This window comes from Perissodus microlepis, chromosome 14, assembly GCF_051167445.1.
Source record: "Perissodus microlepis isolate ML-2025 ecotype Zambia chromosome 14, ASM5116744v1, whole genome shotgun sequence".
NCBI classification, from domain to species: domain Eukaryota; kingdom Metazoa; phylum Chordata; class Actinopteri; order Cichliformes; family Cichlidae; genus Perissodus; species Perissodus microlepis.
Window position 1 is genome coordinate 7,226,304 of NC_140474.1, and position 22,579 is coordinate 7,248,882.

The 22,579-nt window shown below is 39.6% G+C and overlaps 1 protein-coding gene across 3 annotated transcripts in view; it reads right to left on the reverse strand.

Annotated features, from left to right (window-relative positions):
- The window catches only part of nectin1b (nectin cell adhesion molecule 1b), a 158,780-nt gene that overhangs the window by 22,840 nt on the left and 113,361 nt on the right, over nucleotides 1-22,579 (reverse strand). For 2 of the 3 annotated variants that reach the window (XM_084950602.1, XM_084950604.1), the window contains exons 6-7: nucleotides 12,039-12,186; nucleotides 4,090-4,183 (exon numbers count right to left, since the gene is read on the reverse strand). In XM_084950602.1, coding sequence (XP_084806728.1) covers nucleotides 4,090-4,183; nucleotides 12,039-12,186 — 242 coding nt within the window. Of the gene's footprint in view, nucleotides 1-4,089; nucleotides 4,187-10,297; nucleotides 10,364-12,038; nucleotides 12,187-22,579 lie in introns of all 3 variants that reach the window. The other variant, XM_084950605.1, reaches the window with a different exon arrangement.

Here is a 22,579-nt window from a genome sequence, read left to right on the forward strand (position 1 = left end):
ATCAATGCACTCAATGTAAACCAGAGGAAAAGATCGAAAACCAATAAAGTCAAGTCAATTCAGGCCAACTCAATTGTAATCTGTAACCTATTACATGCAACATAAAAGTCTTGATAAACAACAGGTGGTGTCACATTATTTATGGTTTTGTTTAATTAAAAAGGGTAGTGAGAATGAGACATTAAACACCTCCAGTGGTCTTCCACATGCGCACTTGGAAAGGTAGGTTAACAGGTAGGTTGTATAATCATCCTAGAAAACTTGACCTATTTCTTCTGAACAGCTATACTGTCTCGGTTGGTTCTGTATCTTCATGTGATGCCTGAAAGACTTAGTTATATGGAAATCTTGTCAGTGGAGAAGCTTCTTGAGGTTCATATTAATTGCAGGTTTCTCTCAATGTAAATTCCAAAACAACTTGAGTTGCACTATAATTTCCGTACATAATTCGCTTAGGCGCTGATAAATATTCAGATTGGGTAATGACTGTAAATCTACAAGGTGTGAGGGTTAAGGTTCTCACTTTAGAAATAAACATTTGGCTGTTTCACAAGTTTTCTGTGGCATAATAGGCACAGTGTTTTGAAGGGTGGGTTTGTGTGAGGGAAGGGGGCCACTCCTATAGTTTTCCTTTTCACCAGGTTGTCTGTCTTAGACTTTTCCCACAGAGTACCTCTAATTGATTTGTCAAAACCTGTCATAATCACAAAAGCAAAATTTGATGCTTCTGACATCAAAGTACCTTGAAAGTGTTTCTTAGGTGGGGTACTCAAAACAGTCTATAGAGAAGCTTAATGGCATAAAGGAATTAATTAATATTTTAATGACAAATGAAGGCGAAACCTTCATAGAACGTTTGTCAGACCTGCACATTTTGCAATGAAAAGAAATAAGAGTTAATGAAAGAAATTAAAGTCACTCGGAACAATGAGGTTATCAATGAAAATGTGAGACTCATAATGGTTGCTGAACAATGGTTTTCCCTCTTCATACCTGCAAATTCTGTTTAATCTGTTTTTTTCATCCACTCAAGAAAAAAAAAGCTTTTGAATGACAATATGTATCTGGGTGGTGTGAACTTTTCTACTCACGTTACATCAAAAGGTGAAGCATTTAATGGTTGAGTGGTCAAACAGTGAGCTGAGTGCCAGACTTCATATGCAATTACTTGGGGGGAAACGTTTGTTCGAGCTATAAAGACGCTGAACTCCCTGATAGTGAGTTTGGCTGTCAAAGTCTAATTCACAGAAATACACAACATTTAATTGTAGGAAGCACACACTGATACTTTGGCTCTGTCGCCCAATGAAGTGACCAAGCAACCTATGCCCGAATACCAAGCTGTTTAAGACCAGTTGTAACATTCAGATATGCTGCATAACCCACCAAATCTTTTCACTACATTTGAAGGTGAAAAATTATCCCTGATATCATTTCTCTTTCAAATAGTCCATTTCTTAGCTTTTCATCGAGTTCATTCTCAAAAGGAAACCCTTGAAAAGCTAAACCCGGAGCAAAAAATAGCAGCGAACAATAATTAGAACTATGTCATTACAAATTGCCTGGTGGCTCTGCAGATGCTGATCAGTATAATTTAAAGAAACAGCTAATCATGATGATTGACAGGCTTTGGGGCATGAACTTGTCCAGCTGAACTGATGACGGCACGACCAAGAGACTTTTTTTTCTGGTATACGGTATGATTAAAAGTTGTAGATAAGATTATTTCTTAACAACTTGTTTGTATTTATGGACATTTTAAAAATGTAGTTCATAAAAGCATGTTTAAAAAGAAGCTATCCATACACCAGGTTCTGCTTGGACATTTTAACCTTTTATTGGAGAGTTGGGGTGGGGGGGAAGGATTGCTTATCTATGCATTCTCTACTCACTGTGTAATAAACCTGCCGTGATGTTTTCTTGTTTTGTTTTGGGGTTTTTTTGTTACTTTTATCTATCCAGATGTAAGTTTGCTAAACGTGCACCTTCTTTTAAAGCAATGGCAGCCATAAAACCAAACACATTAAATCCTGTAATGTGACCATTAAAACCTCATTTTTATGCTAATCACCAGTCAGGGTTACGATGCCTTGCTCAAGTCATCTTCTGCAGTAGTTGTGCAGGAAGAAGAGCGCATTATTTCCCCTCTCTCCACGACTTTCTCTGCCCAGATGCCTAGCAGTTTGACCTTGGGCTTATGAAAAGTATCAAAGTTTGATTTAAATTCTCAGCAGTGCTGATAGGTGGTGACCAACTTGACAGTTACGTGACTCTTTAATTATTCAGAGCCTAATAGCTCTATTTTTTAAAACTTTTTTAGCTCCTCAGTTTCTCACATACTGGGGTCCTTGACAACAGTAAAAGTCACTGCAACCTCTGCACACTCCTGATGACACTTCACATGTAAATAGTGCTGCACATTCATTCTTATGAGAGTAACTTTTGTTTTCCTACACTACAGCTTGTGCTACAGTAAAGTTTGCAATAAGCAGATTGGAAAGCTATCGGGCTGGTTGAGGCAGAACATCCAGGAATACAATTACATAGTACTGGTTCTGTGCTATTTAAACAGCCTAATGCAATATAAGGATTGTGTTCTCATGGAAGCTCGACAAGAAATTAAAAAATGTTCTAGTGGCCACACAGACCGGGAGCCAAACATGAATAGGGAGGCTATGCAGAATCAGTGTGACCATGGAAAGCGAGGTTTCAAATTCCAAGGGCATGTTCAGAATACTTTTTCACCAAAGGCAGTTTGAGGTTTAACTGCACTTTCATAACGTGGAAGAGCACATGAGTGGCCATCTTACTTTATACTGGCTGCATATAATACACCCGATATATTAATATTAGAGCATGTGACTTTTATTCAATTTTTTTGCCATTAACACAACCAGTGATTGACTGCTGCTTTTTTCTTTGCTTTTAAAGATGTTATTGCCACCATTTCACCATCAATTATTATTTTAATCTTTTCCAGATGACAGCACATTCCAGTACTGACAATATAAATGAGGTCTGAATGGAGTATACTCAAATCTGCTTAGAATTAGAGACAGTAAAATTTGGGGACTTGAGAAAATTGCAAATTTCTTTAATGTTGCCAGGAAGTAAATTCAGCGGGAGGGAGCACTGTAAAAAGCGGTTCCCGTGCAACCACTCCAGGCTCTGCATGTTTGTTATTGTACATTCAGACAGTACAACTTCCATGGATTCAGCAGCAGTCTTCAAAGTTGGGATGAACAAATTATCACTGATGAGAATCACTAGATTCCCATCAGTGACAAGTAAGTTTGTCACTGATTAACATAAAAAACACTGCTTGTTAAAATGATGAAAACATGTCTTGAGGTTAAAAGTCTGTGAGAAATTAAGCTGTTTATCAAACTCGAGTCACACTGCAATCTTCAGCACTCATTTACTAAGCTATAAACAGCTTCATTTAACATACTGCACTTGTACTGTGTGCAGTGATTAAATAATAAAATGGACAAAGTCAAAGACTCTCTGCACAGCATATTCAAAGTACAGATAGAAATCTCTGACAATACTTTTATAAGCAACAAAGTTCTTTTTCATATCCCTGCTGCAGTGCAAGGTCGTTATTTATATGTCAAAAATTGCCCACTGACAATTACTTTATTTATTAAGAGCGAAATTAATTACACACATGGATAATTATGTTACATGTCATTGGCTTCACTTGGAGAATGTGACATTTCTATATTCAGCTAACTTTATTCACCGTCTTTGTGACAGTTGCTTTGGACAGCTGTGTAAGACGAGAAACACACACACCTACACACACACACACACAAAAGGCTCACGGCACTAAACTGACATTTTTGCGATTTAAAAATTCACCTGAAAATCCAATAAATGAAAATAACTTTCCAAAAACAAAAAGAGACCTAAGCTGGTTCACTGCTCTTAAAGATATATGGAGGTAAAAAGCATCACATCACTCTTTTGTTAAAAATATATTTGGGCTTGGATTTCATATGAAAGAGACAGATACTGCCAAAGTTGTCATACCTTGTGTTGGATCAGGAGAATAAGCAAGGAAAAGAAGTAGGGGGAGGAGCTTACCTGGATGTCATCAGATGTCAAGTGTCCCTTCATGTCACTGTTCTTCTTTTTGGGTGGAGGAGGGGCTGGTTTGTGCGCAGGTGGGAGGTCAGTCCTGTTAAGAGAGTAAAAAGATAACATGACACTCAGCACAGTAAGGGATCGCCACTCTTTACGTCCCTCACCTTCTACACCACTCTATAATGAGAAGTCCTGCCTGCACTTGCCTTTTTCACTCTTTCCTTGGATTTTGATAGATCTCGTGTTGGTGGCTTTGTTGCAGCAGCAGCCATCCCTGCCCTTTCAAAGGCTCTCGCTGGAGAGACACTGTGCTAATGAGAGTAGGCTGTAATTGGACTGAAGTGAGGAGATAGGAATGGAGGGGGTATAGGGGGCAGGGAGAAGGGCATGTGTGAGTCAAGGGTGGTTTGAGCCTCATCCAGAGTGCCACGTGGACAAACACCCTGCCTACTGTGCAGCGACTGTTTGTTTGACATATAGTCCTGAGCTGTGACACGGAGAGCACGGCAGGCGGCTTCAGCTCTCCACCTTTTTCAGGATCCCTGGTACTAACATCCTCTAATCCCAAGGCACTCACCCCACCCCTCTGTTGGCACACCTGGGTAAGAACAAAGCCTCAAAAACTGAACACCTGTGCTCGTTTACACGCCGCTATTAACAATGGAGTAAGCAACCGTTTTCCGTAAATCACCAACAATCAAATTTCGATGGAGGTAAAAGCCACTCTGTACAGAGTCATTCTGAGTTATTATAGAAAATTACTGAAATAAAATGTGATCAGGAAAGACAGCGGTAACTGAAAGCATTCTGCTGAAATAGTTTGATGTGTATCTGTATAATTATTTCAGACAAGGAAGCAGAAGGGTTGTTGCTACGGAATCGTTATAAAGAAAACCCCTTGCCTCAAACACGCTGGCAGTCAGATGTCATCTGTCGTATTCTGACATGATATCAGGAGTGATCAAAGATAATGAAGTGGAGCACAGACACTGAGCTGTGTACCTACATGCATTATCTCCAGCTCCTCCCGCCTCCCATTCGCACTGGTTCACGTCCTTATTGAATAACATGACCTTTCCGCAAGGCCATGCTGCCGTTTTAATGTGCAGAAAATTTGTGCATGAGTGCACCTCTTAACTCTTTCTTTCACGCTCATTATTTCCAGTCCGTATCACCTTGTCTCCAGACAGGGCTGCCGTGCCACTGCCAGATTCATGTGGCACCCTCCTCAGCCTGCCTGCAGCACAGAGGCACAGCAAATGCACAGAAAAGCAGCATTCAGCACACTAGCTCTTCAACAATAACGCCTTCCGCTGCAGAGCTTTGAGAGGAGAAACATTCATTTTTTCCTGAGACAGATAATTATGAGTCTTGTGGGAATGCGGTTTTCACAGGTACAGCAGTGTGCTCATTATAAAGTATTATAATTCACTGCTTATGACTTACTGGATTCTGATACAGGTGAGAACTTAAGACAAGACAAGATCATTCGTATCCATGAAATGTGTGATACTAAGTGTAATTTTTTGCTTCTGTCTGTCTCGTGTATGTGAGACAACAGATAACGGTCTTTTTTCAGTTTGCTGAAACATAACACTAATGAACATCATGCAATGACCTAACTGGAATTTTATAAAAAGACATGCAGCATTACAACATTATGCCTGACTGGATTTTGATTTTACTGTAGTTTGAGATAAATCAGTTATGCATCATCGGGATTCGACAGGTTTATTCAAGCAGGATGAAATCTGATTTTTTTATGTATGATTTGCTGAATTCGTTTGAACTTACGTTTGATCCCATAGGACCTCCAATGATTGCATTTTATTGCAAAGGAGCTTGTTCAAATAGGTAGTGTGCTGGGGCCCCTTATGCGGAGTGAGTTTATTAAATCTGACCAAACATGAAGAAATTCCCTCGTCTCATGACTACCACCCCACGGCAACAACTTTCTCCCTGTCATCCAGCTACTTTTGTAATCACATTACACACAAGAAGCAGTCTCAGGAGAACATCAGTGCATAGACTGTCACTACTGTTTGACACAAGGGTGGGAAAACAGACCAAAAAGTAGCACAAGCGTTTCATGAAGTGCAGAGAGGCAAACGTATAGCACAGCTACAGCTACAGCTCACGCAAGAAAATACCAAGATAGATATACAGCATGTGTGTGGCCGGTCATTCAGTCGGCATATCAATTCCGTATTTTATATTAATAATATAAAGAACTTGGTATGTATATTATTAATGAAGTATACTAGTAGGGGAGGAAGTAGAAAAAAAACAAGAAAAGGTCAAAAGTAAAATGTATGTTTAAGATTTAATGGTTGCATGTTATGATGTAGCAGCCACTTTTGAAAAATATCCAAAAACAACTCTATCCACCATCTCTGTGTTTTAATTCAATTCAATTCAATTCAATTTTATTTATATAGCGCCAAATCACAACAAAAGTCGCATCAAGGTTGCAGTGCAGTCTACCTTTTTCAATTTACCAGTGACAGGACTAATGCTTGCTAGGGAGTTGTCTAGATAATCATAAAAAAGTGTACAGTTAGCAGGAAGGGGAAAAAAACAGCTACAATCTGGGTTTGGAGTTTTGTTGCTGTTCCTTTTTTTCTTTGTCTTTTTTTACTGTGAGTCAAACCAGTGTCCATTAGCACCGCAATCAAAAATCAAGGAAAATAAGCAATCATTATCTTGCAGATTACTGTTTATTCTAGTTTGGGTTTGAATGTCTTAGTTGAGGTCCATAATTTCCTTTAGCAAAAATAATTTGGAACTCCAAGTAATTGCTCAGATCTTCCACAGCAACACTCTGTGTTGTGCCAAAAGAAGTGGTCAGAGGATCAGACAGATTTTAAATTAGCCAGCTGTTATGCGTGGCCATCTAAACCACATTATTAGGAAGTAGAAGCAGAATGAACATACCTGAAATATTGATATCAAGCTCACATTTATTCACACAGAAAATCCATTATTATTCTCACGGCAAGTAAGTGGGTTAGTTTTAAACTAAAAAAATATGTTTTAATATGTGCACATGCTCTTGGTTTAAAATTTCTGGAAGGAAAAGCTTTTTGTTCAAACTGCAATTTTGGAATTTGTAAAGGTGTAATGCATAATATATCAACCCCCTGAAAAAGACTGAATATTGGAGATGTTTTCTGCTAATATTTGTACGTCAACATGTAAAAATGAGCGAAATATTCACTGCTACAGATCTGTGCGGTCTTCAGGAATGCAGATGATGCGATCTCAATCAGTCATTAATAAGCTACGTTGTGGTCCCGCACAGCTTGACCACCACATGTGCATCTCGTACTTCCTTAGTGCTGAATGTGATGCAGGCAGCATGGGGGCGTTGGCTCTGTGAAAACGCAGACACTAATGAAAGCTGACAAGCAACACAAGCCCGTGGGGAGCAGAAAGCACTGGGCAGGGAACCATAAGCTACATTCAAGTTTGCAGTGTTTCCTACTCAGACATCCACCTTGAAGACCTTGCTCCTCCTCGCTCTGTTGGCTACAAAAGGCTCAGGGCAGCTTAGGGGGAGATTTAAAGGGGATAGCATGGAGAAAACATAACTAATCCTTAAACTGAGAAGAGTAGTCTGTGAGGGAAGATTTACAGCAAAGAAAATGACTTTTACAATGCACTCACAAAAAAGTGACTTTCCTATCTGAAATTTTCGCACCATTGAGGAAGTCTTCAAGCTCACACTCAGAATTAAGATGTTCTCGAAGGTGACTGAAAACCCTCTTTCCGTCCACTTCATGTGAGAGAAAGTGAAGTGTCGCATTCCCACAAGCGTTTGGATTAGAGAGCCACCGTATGGCTGCAGCCCTGCTCGTGGAAAAAACGTGGAGTGTTTGAGCCGATCCTCGGTGCTCTCATTGATTTCTGTTGATCACAATCTTATTTGGCAATTTAAATGCTAATGATACTTTTAATTGCAAGACGGGATAAATGTGATTTGATCTTTAGGAGGCAATTACTTTCATGCTTTGTCTAGCGCCGATCTTTTCAAAAGGCGGACAACAATTACTCTGCAAAGCTCAGCTTTTTTTTCTCCTCTCACAAGAGAAGAAAGGAAAAAACAAGAATGAAGCAAAATTGTGTTTTTGTTCTTTGACAAGTTTATCAAAAACTACTTCTGTTGCTGGGGGAAAATTTTGCTCTTTAGAACACTTAACTTTACAGTTGTACACAAACAGTCACTTTCCAAACCTTTTTCAACACCTCAGGCAATGCTACTAGTGTACATACACTACTATGCAAAAACATAGAAATAAGGTGATTGTTATAAACATTTGTACTGCATGTATAACTTTCTGTACAGAGAAACCAAGCACCATTTTATGCATAAATAACAATAGCAAATAATTTGAAATCACACCGAGTACAACACAGTCCATGTTGAGCGACTCAGAAAGACAAGAAAGACAGTTCTACTTTGGTTACAGCTTAAAGCAAGAAGGTGTCCATTAAGAAATTACCATTTATCACATTTAAAAGGTCTCCACACAGCAAAAGTGAAAAGCACTGGTGACCAGTTTATAGACCAAAGGGTACACAAAAACAAATCACGTCTCCACAAATCACTTCTGCTAACGTTACATCTCAAAATGAAATCTAACTTCATTGACTTAGTAGTACTGTGTACTTCTTGTTTGTCCAAATGTCCTCCAGTTATGCTACATTTCAGTCTCAGAACAAGTTTGAAACCTGTGCTCAGTTCAAATTAATCATGGTTGTGTCGTGACATGGGCTCTCGGCTCATGGTTAAACATCCGTTTTACATTCTGCATGCAATACTTTTCAGATACTGTTGTAAATATGACTGGGAAATTTGGCAACAAAGTGATTTATGCAAGCAAGTATTTACAACTGTGTCAACACCAGCTGTATGTCAGGAACACTCAAAAGATGGGGGTTTTTTGGCCACAATTGGCAGTGCTCTTCTGCATTTTGGAGGTCATACATCACACCCGGGCAAAAGACGATGAACATATTATTCTGAGAACATCGCCTTTGACAATGCCCATCTATTTTGATAATCAGTTGACTATTGTGCCAGTGCAGCCTCTAAAGGGCCAGTGATTTATTAGGATTGACCAATTTTGAGTCACATCATGTGCTGCTTTGTTAGGGCAAACAGAGGCGTGACTGGTGGTGCAGTCAGGCATGTTATCAAATGCCCAGGCTTGATTAACAGCTCATCAACATGCAGAATTAAACAGTCTGGCTAAATGCTTCCCCTTTACTCTGACATTAGACACTCATATAAAACTATGAATATCCCGCTACATTGAAATATGCCCCACACATTCTTTTGCAACTTTTCTGCATCCACATAGTTAGACGGTTAAACGAGAACAAGTAAACAGTTTCTGAGTAAGACACTGAACATATTTGATGACAAGCCACAGAAAAATGACAAAAATTCATATGAACAATTAAAGCTTTGAATCACATTTCACTACATTAAGCATTACATGCCAAACTAGTGGGAAACAACAACATTTACAGCACTGGCACAACTGTTGTCATGCATATTTGATGAGAGTCATGCAAACAAAAGGAGGGAAAAGAGCAAGAGGTGGAGGAGAGAGGTTGGACAGTGTGGTCTGTCAAAGACATTATCACTCAGCATCAGCTTATGTAAAACAAAGCCTCTATAAGCTTGCGGATTTCTGTTTGATTAACAATTTGATATGTATGTTAACTCTCATCTCGCCTCGTAATTCTGTTCTGTCCAAGCTCCCTGAATCGGATAAACTCTAAGTGGAGCTGGATTTTCCATCTAAAGAATTCTGATAAGGTTTAATTGGTCGTGGAACTGTTTTCATCAAGCTTTATTTTCATTCTTTCTTTTTTCCAAACATCATTGTCATTATTTGATGTAAGAGGTTTTTTTTTTACCATTCATCGGATTGATATGTAAAGCCTAAATTTCACTCCAAAGTATTTATTTGCTGTATGCTGTCAAAGCAAGCAGAGAAATTGCTCAAATTTTAGGCATCAAGTGCAGTGTGACTCGTTAGTGAATGATTATTGATCATTTGCTGCTTTCAGCACTCACAATGGTGTGCTCAAGTATGTCACTTGCAGGCCACCATTACATGCAGGCAACAGAATAGAGGATCCAGGAGTACAGGGATCAGCAGGGGATAGACTGGGGTCAGGAGCCTCTACTTTCCTTGTGGGGGACTCTGGCTTCTCAGGACCCTGTGTCACACAACTATCAGCAACAGCAGCAACAGCAATGCTGAGGGAGTGGAGTGGGAAACAGAGAGCAGTTACTTTGGCATCAGAGTGAGAAAGAAAGATAGATTAGCAAGGCGGGAGAAAGAGACAGAAAGCAATGGGAGCGGTAAGAGTTTGTGTGCTTCATTTATCTTGAAAGGCAATGCAGAGAGCTAAAAGCAGTGTGGTTTCTGCGTCTGCGTGGCCTCAGACTTGGTAGACCTGCTGCCTCCACAGAGCACCACAACGTGCAGCCGGCAGAGACCAAAAACCTGGCAGAACACCTCGTCTGATGTTAGCATCACCGCTTTGAATAATCAAATAAGCTAGAAGATTCTGGAGGGGGACCTCTAAAATAAGCATTGTAATCTCATCATCTGAATTGATTAAAGGCTCATGTGCACCCTGAGCCCGATTCTGCACACCCCCCCCAACTTCAGTTGTTTTGGTAATAATCCCAGGGAGGGAGATAGCCAGCTCATGCTCACAGCAGCATCATTCCCATGGGAATGTGGTTTGAATCTTGTATATTCAGAATAGCCAAGAGCATCATGAAAACCCTTGGCAACCACTGAGCTATCTGTCCTGGCCAGGTGTTTTAGATGAAGGGAATTAGCAGGACGCAACTTGAATGCGTGTTTCCTTCTTCATTGAAAACAGATTTCTGACAATTGCTCCAAACCAGATGGCAGAGACTTTTAGTACCTCGAAATAACGCGAAAAGCTATTTTAGATTTTCACAGCTCTGTTGCTTATTGTTCTCTCAGCTGCACCCTCTGCTACTTCTGTTTTCTCCTTTGTGTATGGGCAGCAGCTGGCAACGCTGAAAATTGTCATGGGCCCTGGTTTGCAGACAGAACAAAATTACCTGGTTGGCCGGAGGAGGTGTTGCAGAGTAAATAACATCAGAGTTACAAGGCCCCTTAATGTGTCTTCAGCAGTTTGAATGTCTTAATGGATGCAAGAAGAAGTCTTACACCATCTATTTGAGAATACATTACAAAGTTTACATTTGTAGGATACCTCACCATTAGATCTGCATCACAGGCCTTGCTAAATTGTGCTTGATTTGAGGTATATCTATTTGCAAAAGCAGCGATGGAAAAGAAGTCGTTCATACTCTAATTACTGTTTAAATTAAAATGAATTTACATAATTCTACAATCGGCTGACCCGACCTCTGGACCTCCTGCAAACTTTAAAATCTCAAAGTAATCTCCTTTAACTTCTCGACAATATTGTGACCATCCAACAGAAGCAAATGTTTCCTGAGAAGACTCTGCAGTACATACTCCTGCAATCAGCCGTGATTAAAACAATAGTGTTTTAATGGGAAATGGGCTCATTGCAGCCCACATTACAATCAAGCAACCACTTAATAGCTGCTTTAATAAAAATCATTGATTCTATCTGCTTTGGTGAATGAAGATAGACATTCTCTTTTTTTAGTGCAATTAAATTCATTTTCATACCGTGACCTTTATGAAAGGAGACTGCTGGCTCCCAGAGTAAATGAGAATAAGACAGTGACATGTCTGCAGCACGTTCCTCCGTCTCCAAACACATTTACTCTCCTAAAAAAGAGTATCGTCCTTTTCGAAGTGTTTTTTCTCTCGTGGAGTGACAAAGAGTGCACACCTAATCTTACCACCTGTCCATCCCCCTGCAATATTCTCCGGGAGAGGCTTGGTACTCACAGGTCATTATCTGTCTCAGTGCGGGTCTTCTGCTGCCGCCGATGGACCATGACAACAGTAACAGCCACGCCAATGATGAGTCCAATGGCAACAACACCTCCAAGGATCCCGATAACACCACCTGGGGGACCCTGTGCCATTGGCTTCTCTGCAGACAAGAGGAGAAATAACAGTGTCAGAGTATGTGCTCTTTGAGTAATTGACACTGCCTGGATGAACTTTAAAAAAAGAAAAATCAACTACAGCCTCCAAAACAATACCAATGACAAATAGACTTCTATGTTATCACAAAGGGAGTCCAACTTTATGCTGTTATTAATGGAAATTTTGGACAAAAGGTTAAAATAATTCAAAAGCAAAGCAGCAATGCACTCAAGAGAAACAAAACAAAACAACAGGCTATTGTCCAAAGAAAACCTTTACAAACCATTTGACACAACATATGTCAGACTTGAGGTTTTTCTCTCATAAAACACATCCAAACAATATTTTCAGAGAATTATTTCAGGATGAGACCATTGTCCTGCCTGTCCTGGCACTTCATGAATGCCACACTGTTGTGGTCATTCAGCAGCTGCTGTTGCATGCCTAATGTGTGCTCCATCATCTGTTCAAAAGAAGCCTAAATTGGCTTGGATTTGACAGTGAACCCAAAGGCACTCTTAAGAGCACAACAATGCTATAATACTTTAAAGTCATTGCCAGCAGGGGCCAACAGAATGCAAAATATATTTCCAGCGTAGCAGAGAAAAAATGTGCATGGTTTCAGAAGCAAAACAATTCATTTAATTCAGTTGAGAGCAAAAGATGAGAGAGATACGTCTACAAAAGTCGGTTCAACTGAGTTATGAAGACAACATGGAGGTCTAATCCAGTAAACATTGCAGATTGTTGAAGTGACTCTCTGGAGTTTGTTCAATACCTCTGTCTCCCTACTGCTGATAACACCAAAGCTATACACAGGGTTTGCAATGAAAATAATAAAACAAAGCAATCCCTAAAACTTGATTCTCTGGTGAGTAGAATATATACACACACACACACACACACACACACATACATACATATATATATACACATACACACACATATATATATATATATATATATATATATATATATATATATATATATATATATATATATGTGTGTGTGTGTGTATGTATGTGTATATATATATATATATATATGTATATATATACACACACATATATACACATATATACACATATATATGTATATTATGTCAGTCAAATGTAAACTTTGACCAGCACCAGAGGGAACATTTACAGAAAATATTGAAAAGCATATATCCTTTGATGTTAACGTACAATTCTTTCAACTAAATATATTGAAGGAAATGAGACATTCTTGCACCTTCTTTGCATGAGAGCCTGTTGTTTTTTTATGCTTTGACATCTGATAAACAATGAGTCATTCTGTGTGAGGTCTGAATATATCAAAAGTGTAATACATCTGCTGTCACACACGCAGTCAAAAAGGTAAATTATTACAATGTGCAAATCTCCCCAACTGATGTCAGGTAACACTAAAATAGAACAGCCATCTCTTTTCAGAATCCTACTGTATGTATGATATTTTGCTTCTGAAGACACACTGCACTGGCATCTGTTGTCTTTGAAAGAGCAGTTAAAGGCGTCCTTTTTAAGACAGGCCAGGGACCAATCAGTGGATGTGAGCCTGTTGTGATGGGACACTGCAAATTCTCACTATCTTCCACTTTGAAAAGGAAAGCCTATCTCCTGCCCTCATGATGTCTCTATTATTATCTGTCTGTCCTTTTTGGTAGTGACAGGACAAGGCCTGCCTCCCAGGAGCCCTCTTCTCAACAGCCCCCGCTTGCTTGATTCAATGCCCATAATGATGGGTACAAAGAGGACTACTTCACATACAGCCACACAATAGCAAGCACGTTACCCTACCTTGTACCCAACACACACTGCCTCAAAGTCGGTGATTATATATCGTGTCCATCAGATTGTCATGCCACGGTTGCTATGGCTGATCTAATTTTCTGTCGTCAGGTACGTAAGAGTCGCATTGTGTCAAATCTACACACTAAAAGAAAGCAAATAGGTTTTCTTGTACTGAACACACACTTCTTTCTTGTGATGCATTTCAATAAAAAGGCTGTGGAGTAGCTTTGAAGACCAAGCGTAAATGTGATCTTGCTGCAGCACGGGAATAGATAAGCCGGAATTCCTACTGTTGTCTCATTGCACTACATAGTGAAAGCCAGTGGGCTGAATTTCATGGCCCTAATGCAAATGCCAGACACAATAGTGTGTTGTATAACACTAATACACACAGGAGTGGACTGGATCAGAATGCAATTTCCCTGTTGTGGAGCCTTAGGCACTAGACACACAAGACTTACACTGTCACCTCCTAACACATAAAGTTGGGGGAGCCATCTGGTGCGCAGTCTGAGTGCTTTGTTTGTTTCTCATATAGCTGGAGAAAAAAATTAACACTTGCATTTTCTGTCCATGAGTTCTACTTTAAAGGATTACTGCTGGTAACAATCATCAGATATGACACTATGTGTTAGACCTCTCTGCATTGAATCATACATGTTATTAATCTCTGTCTCTCTTCCACAGCATGTCTTTTGTCCTGTTGTCCTTCTCTCTCCCCAACTGGTCGCTGCTTCTGCCCGAGGTTTCTTCCTGTTTAAAGGGAATTTTTCCTTCCCACTGTCACCAAAGTGCTTGCTCACAGGGGTCATATGATCATTGGGCTTTTCTCTGTATGTATTATTGTAGGGTCTACCTTGCAATATAAGGCGCCTTGAGGTGACTGTTGTTGTGATTTGGCACTGTATAAATAAAATTGAATAAAATTGAATTAAAAATATAGTATTTACAATGTTTGCGTTGGGTACACAGCAGCCAATGATAAGGGTAAAACAAGCTTTGGATCACCAACCAGTAACAAGCATGGGAACTGAATTCAGCTCATTCTCAGTTATAACACCAGACCTGGCATTATGTTCACCTTCTGTGTTGTCATCAAACAATGAAGGAAAAAAATTACACTGAAAAAGAAAACCTCCCAGGTCAAAGCACAATAAGGATCAAAACAAATAAAGTTGTTATATAATGCACCCTGCCTCTACACTCTGCTTTGACACAAGTACAAATTTTACTTTCAGCATTAGGAAATGTTAAGGTTCTTTTCTTGGAATAAAAACAACCACTTCAGTTTGTTTTGAATATGTACTTCATATAAGAAGTGATGTCGTGTACCTAAGAGTTATTGTACCTGCTTTAAAAAATGCTACTGCATCTCAGAAAAAATAATAGTTAAATTATTACTTTTAATTACAACATTTCAACAAACTTCTTAGATATCTCAATTAAGCACATATTGGAAGGCAAGACTTCAAAGTGCATGAATATTGACACTTCAGTGTATTGATTCAGAATCTTTTTTCAGCTCTAGTCGAAGAGAAACAAAAAGCTGAAAACATTTGTCTCTAACATGAGTTTCTGCAGGTAATGCTACCAAAAAAACAAGCAAAAACAGGCTAAAAAGATCAGTAGAGCATCTTCTGTTATTTATCTGTGATTGGATGAAGAACATATGGAGAACAAACAGAAACACAAGTCTTATAGGGTTTGTGTCTTCTACAAAGGTCTTAAAAGTTAATATTTGCTGACTTATTTGACTCCAAGATAAAAGATATTGCCTATCATTGATAAGTCACCGTATCCAGAAACACAGAGACCCTTATAAATACCCATAAACTATAAGATCAAATAACCCTCTGACCTTTGATTTTTTACAAGTGGAAAACCTGCGTAAAATCTGATCATCTGAAATCAACTCTTTTTAGTAAAGTCCGTTGTTCAAATATGTTTTGTAGCTGCCACTGAAAGATTGCTATTGATTTTCAATAAGTGTGAAGCACTCATCCATGCAGCAGTTCTCTCTGTGCTGTCACTCCACCGCTGTAGCACATTTAAGCTGACAAACTTGACCTTGGCTTTTTCGAGGCTGCAGCTCCCTCTGAGGTGGTGGTAACCTTCATTCTTGTCACACCTACTCTCCAGTGCTCATTGAGCTGCACCAGATGTATGTGCTATTTCTTTTCTGCACCACTGTATTCAAACATAGATCTCAGAGACAGGACTACATTCAGTTCTCCAGCTGCAACAGAGTTTGTGGCATTACGCTTGCGTCAAAATTCCCTGATGATCTATTAAGTAGGCATCATTGGATAAGTGCAACTTCTACCCAGCAGGTTGTTCTGTTTGCTGTGGAGTTTAGATGTGAGACCAGCCAGAGGTGCCATGGTATTTGGGGGGGACGCAGTAAATGAGAGCTTTGCATTTGATGATTCATTTCACAGGCTGATCCTACAGATTCTAATACATGCTTCCAACAGGAGGCAGTTAGGGAAGACCTGGCATCATTTTATTAAAGAATTCAGCTAATGAGCTGAAGCTCTGGCCTGAAAAGTGATTGTTTTCTCATTACTGCTTGAAGCCCTTTTTGAGTAAATGTAAACTACATGCAGAGTGACAGAGCAATTCACCGTCTGGGGTGTCCAAATGAGTGAAAACAGTGTAATCTCAAGGACCAGCTGTACTCAATAGCCAAAACATGTGGGCTCTAGTGTTACCAGTCTCCCATAGAACTTGTTAGTCACACATACCAGAGCAGGAAGAGTTCAGGTAGGAGGTCAAAGGGTGAGCAGCCTCCAGCTGGAGCAGGTTTTGCCCACTCCAAATCCAATCTGTCACAGAACGGAGCAATGCAGGATTTAAAGGGAAGCATTTTCCTCTCCCTTTTTTTTTTTAACCCAATCAGTACTGTGTGCCTCCAAAAGCCCAGTATGGTTTGTTAAACACTGGCACAGGTAAGACAATTCACAGTTTTTATACATATAAATTCATCCCTGGCAAGTGGAAAAAAGCAGTAAAGCAGAATGAAGGTCAGAATCTAGAAGGTGTCACACAGACAATATTAAGAGGACATTTGTGTAGTGGTGTTTTGCAAAAATGTTCCAGGCATAAGTCTGATCACTCTCCAAGAATGGATGTGGCTCCTGGCGTTCTCCCTCTCTCCCATCAGAAATTGTAATTGCTATCTCCTCCACAGGGGCTGTAATACTTTCCAGCAATACTGGGGAGTTTTCAAGTGGACAGATTGAGAGTCTGGCTAGTAACCCATGCCAACTCCACACCACCAGTGCCAGTCTGAGACAGCAACCTGTTCCAAACACCGCACTGACTGGTTTTCTACCTTGCTTGCACAAGTTGCCAGTCAACTAACACAGCAAAGCAGGCAAGGTATCTAGCTTTATCTCTCTATTCACAAGTTTACCGTTACCTTATGGGGATCCAAATGCCCAGGCTGTTAGTAATTTATCTAGAAGAGATTTTTTTTTCCAACTCTTTTCCGCAATGGGTAAATGCTACAGGCCGAATAAAGAGAAAGAAATGCGGTTTAATGGAGTTCATAAATCTGTATTTCAAGCTGCCAACTCCAAGCGGTACATGCTGTTTCGTTCCCCTACCCCTCCCCTGAGTTGGTAATCTCGTTAAAGTTCAATGTTTCCAGAGCGCTCTCCTCTGAGAGCAGGGGCTCCTGATGTCATCGTCTTTTCCACAGTAGTTTACCCTCTGGAGAGGTCTGCATCCCATTTCACCTACATTCACATTGATGGTCTGTTTCTTCGCCACCTTTCAGACCTGATGCGTCAAAATGGAGACAGAAGCTTGGAGGTGAAGGGGGCAGGGGAATTGTAATGGTCTGATTGCTGTTCGACATCACTCCACAGAGGGCAGCACTTCATTAAATACAAATTGTTAACACATGTGATGTGTCTATTAAGATGAAACCAAGCCCATTACAAAGCTAACTACCTTGCACCTGCTGGGCTGCCATAACAACAACAACAACAACAACAAAAAGTTGCAAGCACACTATAATAATAACAAATTTTCTCTTTTTCTTTTTTAATACATTCCTGACAATTGCAGTAATAATGGATTCATATCACTGCATGGCTGAATAAATGTCAGCTGAGCCATCCTGTTTCCCTTTATAGCCTCTTTCACTCTTGTGTAAACATTTTGCCACTCAATGGTACGTTAAGGCAATCTGGTTGGAGTAATCACCAATCTTCAATAAGAAAAATAAAAAACACAGCCTGTTTCCATGGTTAAACAGATGACACTCAAAGCCAGCACAGTGAGCTGGAGATCTCCATGTAACCACAAATATTAGCTTGAGGTGTCTGATGCACCGCTGGGTCCGGTGAGGTAGATGAAGCAACAGTAAGCAGCACCAAAGCCCCTGTCAATGAATATGAGATTGCTGGTTGCCAAGCTGATGCTGTCATGAGGTATTACCCCATGTGACAGCCCAAATAACAACAGTTCTAATTAAAAAGTGATTGGAATGGGTGGACCACTGCCTCCTAATGGGGGAATAAACCCGCAGCATCACTCCAGGAAGTGAATTGCGTTCATTTATTAACTTCAGGAAGCCAGTAGCTGCTGTCAAGGTATAATGGCTTAGTTTTAAAGCTACAGAACTTTCTATGCATTCTGCTTACTGATCCATTCAACCGAGATCTTCAATTAGAAATAAGCATATACCAATGTTATAGACAGACTGTCCAATAGTTTTGTGTGAAAGATGTTGAATTTTTAGAAGTATACAGTAACTCCACTGCTGTTTCTTTTGCTATGCATTGTCATTAATCTGAAAACAAGTTTGGCCCTAAAAAGAGCTGGCCTTGCAGGAAGGTTTGATGATAGGGCTCCCAGTGTGCTATAGCAGGCACTCTCTCGTGCTTGAGCCCTTTCATGCCCCAGCTGAACTCCTCTATGTGTTGAATGTTAATTTAATGGATGCTTCCAGCTCTAAACTGGAAGAACAGCAGCGCTTCTACAGATCTGTACCCCCTTCTCTACCATGTCCTCCCTCTTCTGCCTTCTTTTCGATGTAAGCAAAATTACCTCTCACTGTCTCTCTCTGGCAAGCTCCACGAGGTCACGGCTGTAATTTCCTTTGCCTGGTTAAAAGCTGACAGAGCAACATACCCAGTCAGTCTGGTTATGTTCGAGAGGGGGTTTTCAATTTAGCAACACTTGGACTGGGGAATCTGCAGATCCCATCCCAAAGGCCAGCCCCTGTCACTGCCCCCGCTGCTAAGCAAGTGTTTCATCTCAAGCACTATACACACTCAAACATATTCAAATAACCACTGTGGGAGTCAGTATTAGATCTGAAATACAATATATTTATATTCCTGGACAGGACTGTTTGTGTTCTCTCTGGAAAATTACCATTGATTCCTTTATTCGCAAGGGCAGACCTCTGGATTTCAGTGGAAGAATACAAATTTGCTCTTCGATATTTATTTGTAAAGCACCCATCTCCCATCTCCCATTTGACATTTTAATTTTTTTCCCCTGCTGAGTCTTTTGTCAATGTATCTGACATCAGCTTTTCTTTTTACCTTTTAACCCTCTCAGGCTCAAATTAAGTTTTTGTTGCTAATGCACAAAAGAATACCTGCAGTGGTACTTCTGAGTAAAAATACTCATAAAATATGTATGTGGGGTAATAAGGTTGTTAGCTTTTAACTGTTGCAAATCTGCAACGCCTGCCTTGAGAGGGTTAATAGATTGCAATTTGCATTTTTTGTTTCTGTGAATCATTAGAGCTTTCTCTTTTTTTAATGTATCCCTTCATTAACACAATATAACACCTAGTATAAATGAAATGCCTATAAAACGCGCATAACTAGGGATGGGTATTGATAAGATTTTCACGATTCCGATTCCATTTTCGATTCTGTTTAACGATTCGATTCTTTATCGATTCTTTTTAAAAAAGGAGAACACTAAGGTCGATTAGCTTAGAACTTTGTTTTATATCTTCTCTTTGAACAAGATAGAAATTTAGGAGTAACATGGCCTTACAAACCCAACAGTGAGATCTTAAGAGATCCACATTACACAAGAATATCCAGTACTGTCCCTGCCTACAATTAAACACATTCACTTACTGAAAATCGGGGGCATCTGCTGTGGCAAATGGGTGCAAGCCTTTGACCACAAACTTAGTCACTGCTCGGTGACATTCGTCTATCCTGGCCTGAAAGGAGACGCTACCGGTAGACTGCAGCGAGAACTGCCAGCGTCTGAGCCAGCCAGACTCTGTCTGTCTCTCTCATCATGGTCACCTAAATGCACAGTAATGGCAGGTTTTGTAATAAGGCAGATCGCGCTAACATAATATGCATTGTTAGTTGATTATTTACCTGCCGCATTAACGGGAGAGGACGTGCAAACGTTACCGCTGCTGCTGGGTTGAGATTCATGAGTCGAGCGGAATTAAAAACATGACATTCATTTAAGGTCATCGCGTGTTTTGTGAGCAAATGCTTTTGCATATTCGTTGTGTTTCCTCCCTTAAATGAAATATCTGCTTTGCAAGTATTGCAAGTTGCCCTGTTGTCATCCGTTCTCGTAAAGTATAATCAAACTTTTAAGCGTTTGAGCCGCTTAGGCGCCGTGTTTCCTGCCAGGTAAATGACGCTCCGCAACGTGGTGACGTCATTCGGGACGACTGGAATCGATAAGGGAATCGTTTGCAAAAATGGCAAACAATTCCAAGGAATTGAAACAGTGGGAACCGGTTCTCAACAAGAACCGGTTTTCGATACCCATCCCTACGCATAACACCAGACATCTTTACATTTTCATGTCACCGATGACAGTTTGCTGTGCGAACCTCTCATTATCTTTGCAGGTCTGACATTTCAACTTAATGTGCCAACAAGTATTTGACTTACATATGCCATGTGTTTTCGATGTGTTAAGTATGTTGTTTCCTAACAAGGTGATGTAAAAAGAAATGAGAAGAAGATCAGCTACAACTTAAGGTCAAATAGATGGTGAATTAATTTATAAGCCTTGAGCTTTACAATCTCAGTTAAAACATTTAATTAATTCAATCATGATGTCAAATACATAACTGGATTCTTCTGATGCAAATTATATGGGAACATATGGTGATTAGCAATACTTGTTCATAAGGCAGACATTAAGCTGATGTTCATCTTAACACTAAAAGATGAATTGTTATTGTCTACATAGACACACAAAGTCATTATGTTCATCACTCAGAATTATTATCCAATTCCTAATTAGAAATCACCTAAATGTTTTGATTGATTATGTCCAAGTATATCAAACAAAATCATTCATCACGTTTCTGACAAGCCTCAGCGTTATTTCATATTTTGTTTTCCAGGTGTACTGGTGACGCTAAACTTGGATGAGTTACTGTCTCCTGTGTCTGAGAGTTCTTAAAATTAATGGTGCCAAATGTGATATTAGTTAATTAAGCTGATTCAAATATGGCTGTGTCTGTCAGCAACACTTTATTTTCCAATTTTAAACCTGATAATATGCCCTGCATTGTGCAATGCAATACCTTTTTTTAAGAGAGAGAGAGAGTTTCCTAAATTAGGATTGCTAAAACGATGATCTACAACTCACAAATTACTCCAGAGGAAATTTGAACTTACAAATGAAAAGAAACCTACCAGAAAAGACATGGCCTCGGGCAATGACTTCTTCCAGCTATTCAGTAAAATAGGCAAAGCTCTTTGGGAAAAGATTCAAGAGATGGCCATCTCAGAGATAACCATCTTGTCTGTTTGGAGCACACAAAAGTAAACATGCCTTTAAACAAGACCTGTCTGTTGATACTTCTCCAGCCTTGGATTTCCAACCGTGTTTTCAGAAGTGATGTCTACCCCAGGCCAAATCCTCAAAATAGCGATCCACAAAAAAAAAAAAAAAAAAAAAAAAAAAAAATCATAAAGGCTCTGGAAGCAGCATGGGAAATGAAATATAGCATATTTCTAAAATTATTCACAGGCTTCCTGCAGTCTAACATATTAATGATGTTGTAGTGGAGGGACCCTGACTTCACCCCAGTTATATTTTTAGAATTTTAAATTCTTTCTTATCTGTACTGAGGAACAATTCAGTGCAAATCTAGGGGGCTTTAAGTGAGCATAACACCCTCTCAAACGCAGTAAAATAAGTGGACTTCATGCTTTATCTAGTTGGTTTGTAAAGTAACAGTGACATTTGTTTTGCATAGTTAACATACCAGGTAGAAGCTGGGTAGTAATTATGTGTCAATTGTGTTTATGGCACCAGTTATTCATGTAACAAAACAAAAAGATTACCTTTAGGTGACCCAGAGACAAACTTTTTGGGGGTTTAATAAGTGTTTAAAGCAAAGCAATTACCTAAACGTGTAGTAAATACACACTGCCTAGAGTGCACAGATAACTTCAGTTGGTCGGGAAAAACTGGCCTATTCACCAATCACCTATTTATTGTAACAGCAGAATTAAGGAGTTAGAGTTTGGCATCTATGCTCCAAGTTCATCAGCAAATACAGTTTGTGCTTTGGAAAAGTATTTGACCCAGTCCTAACTACTTACATTTTTCAGATCATCAAAGAAATTTTAATAT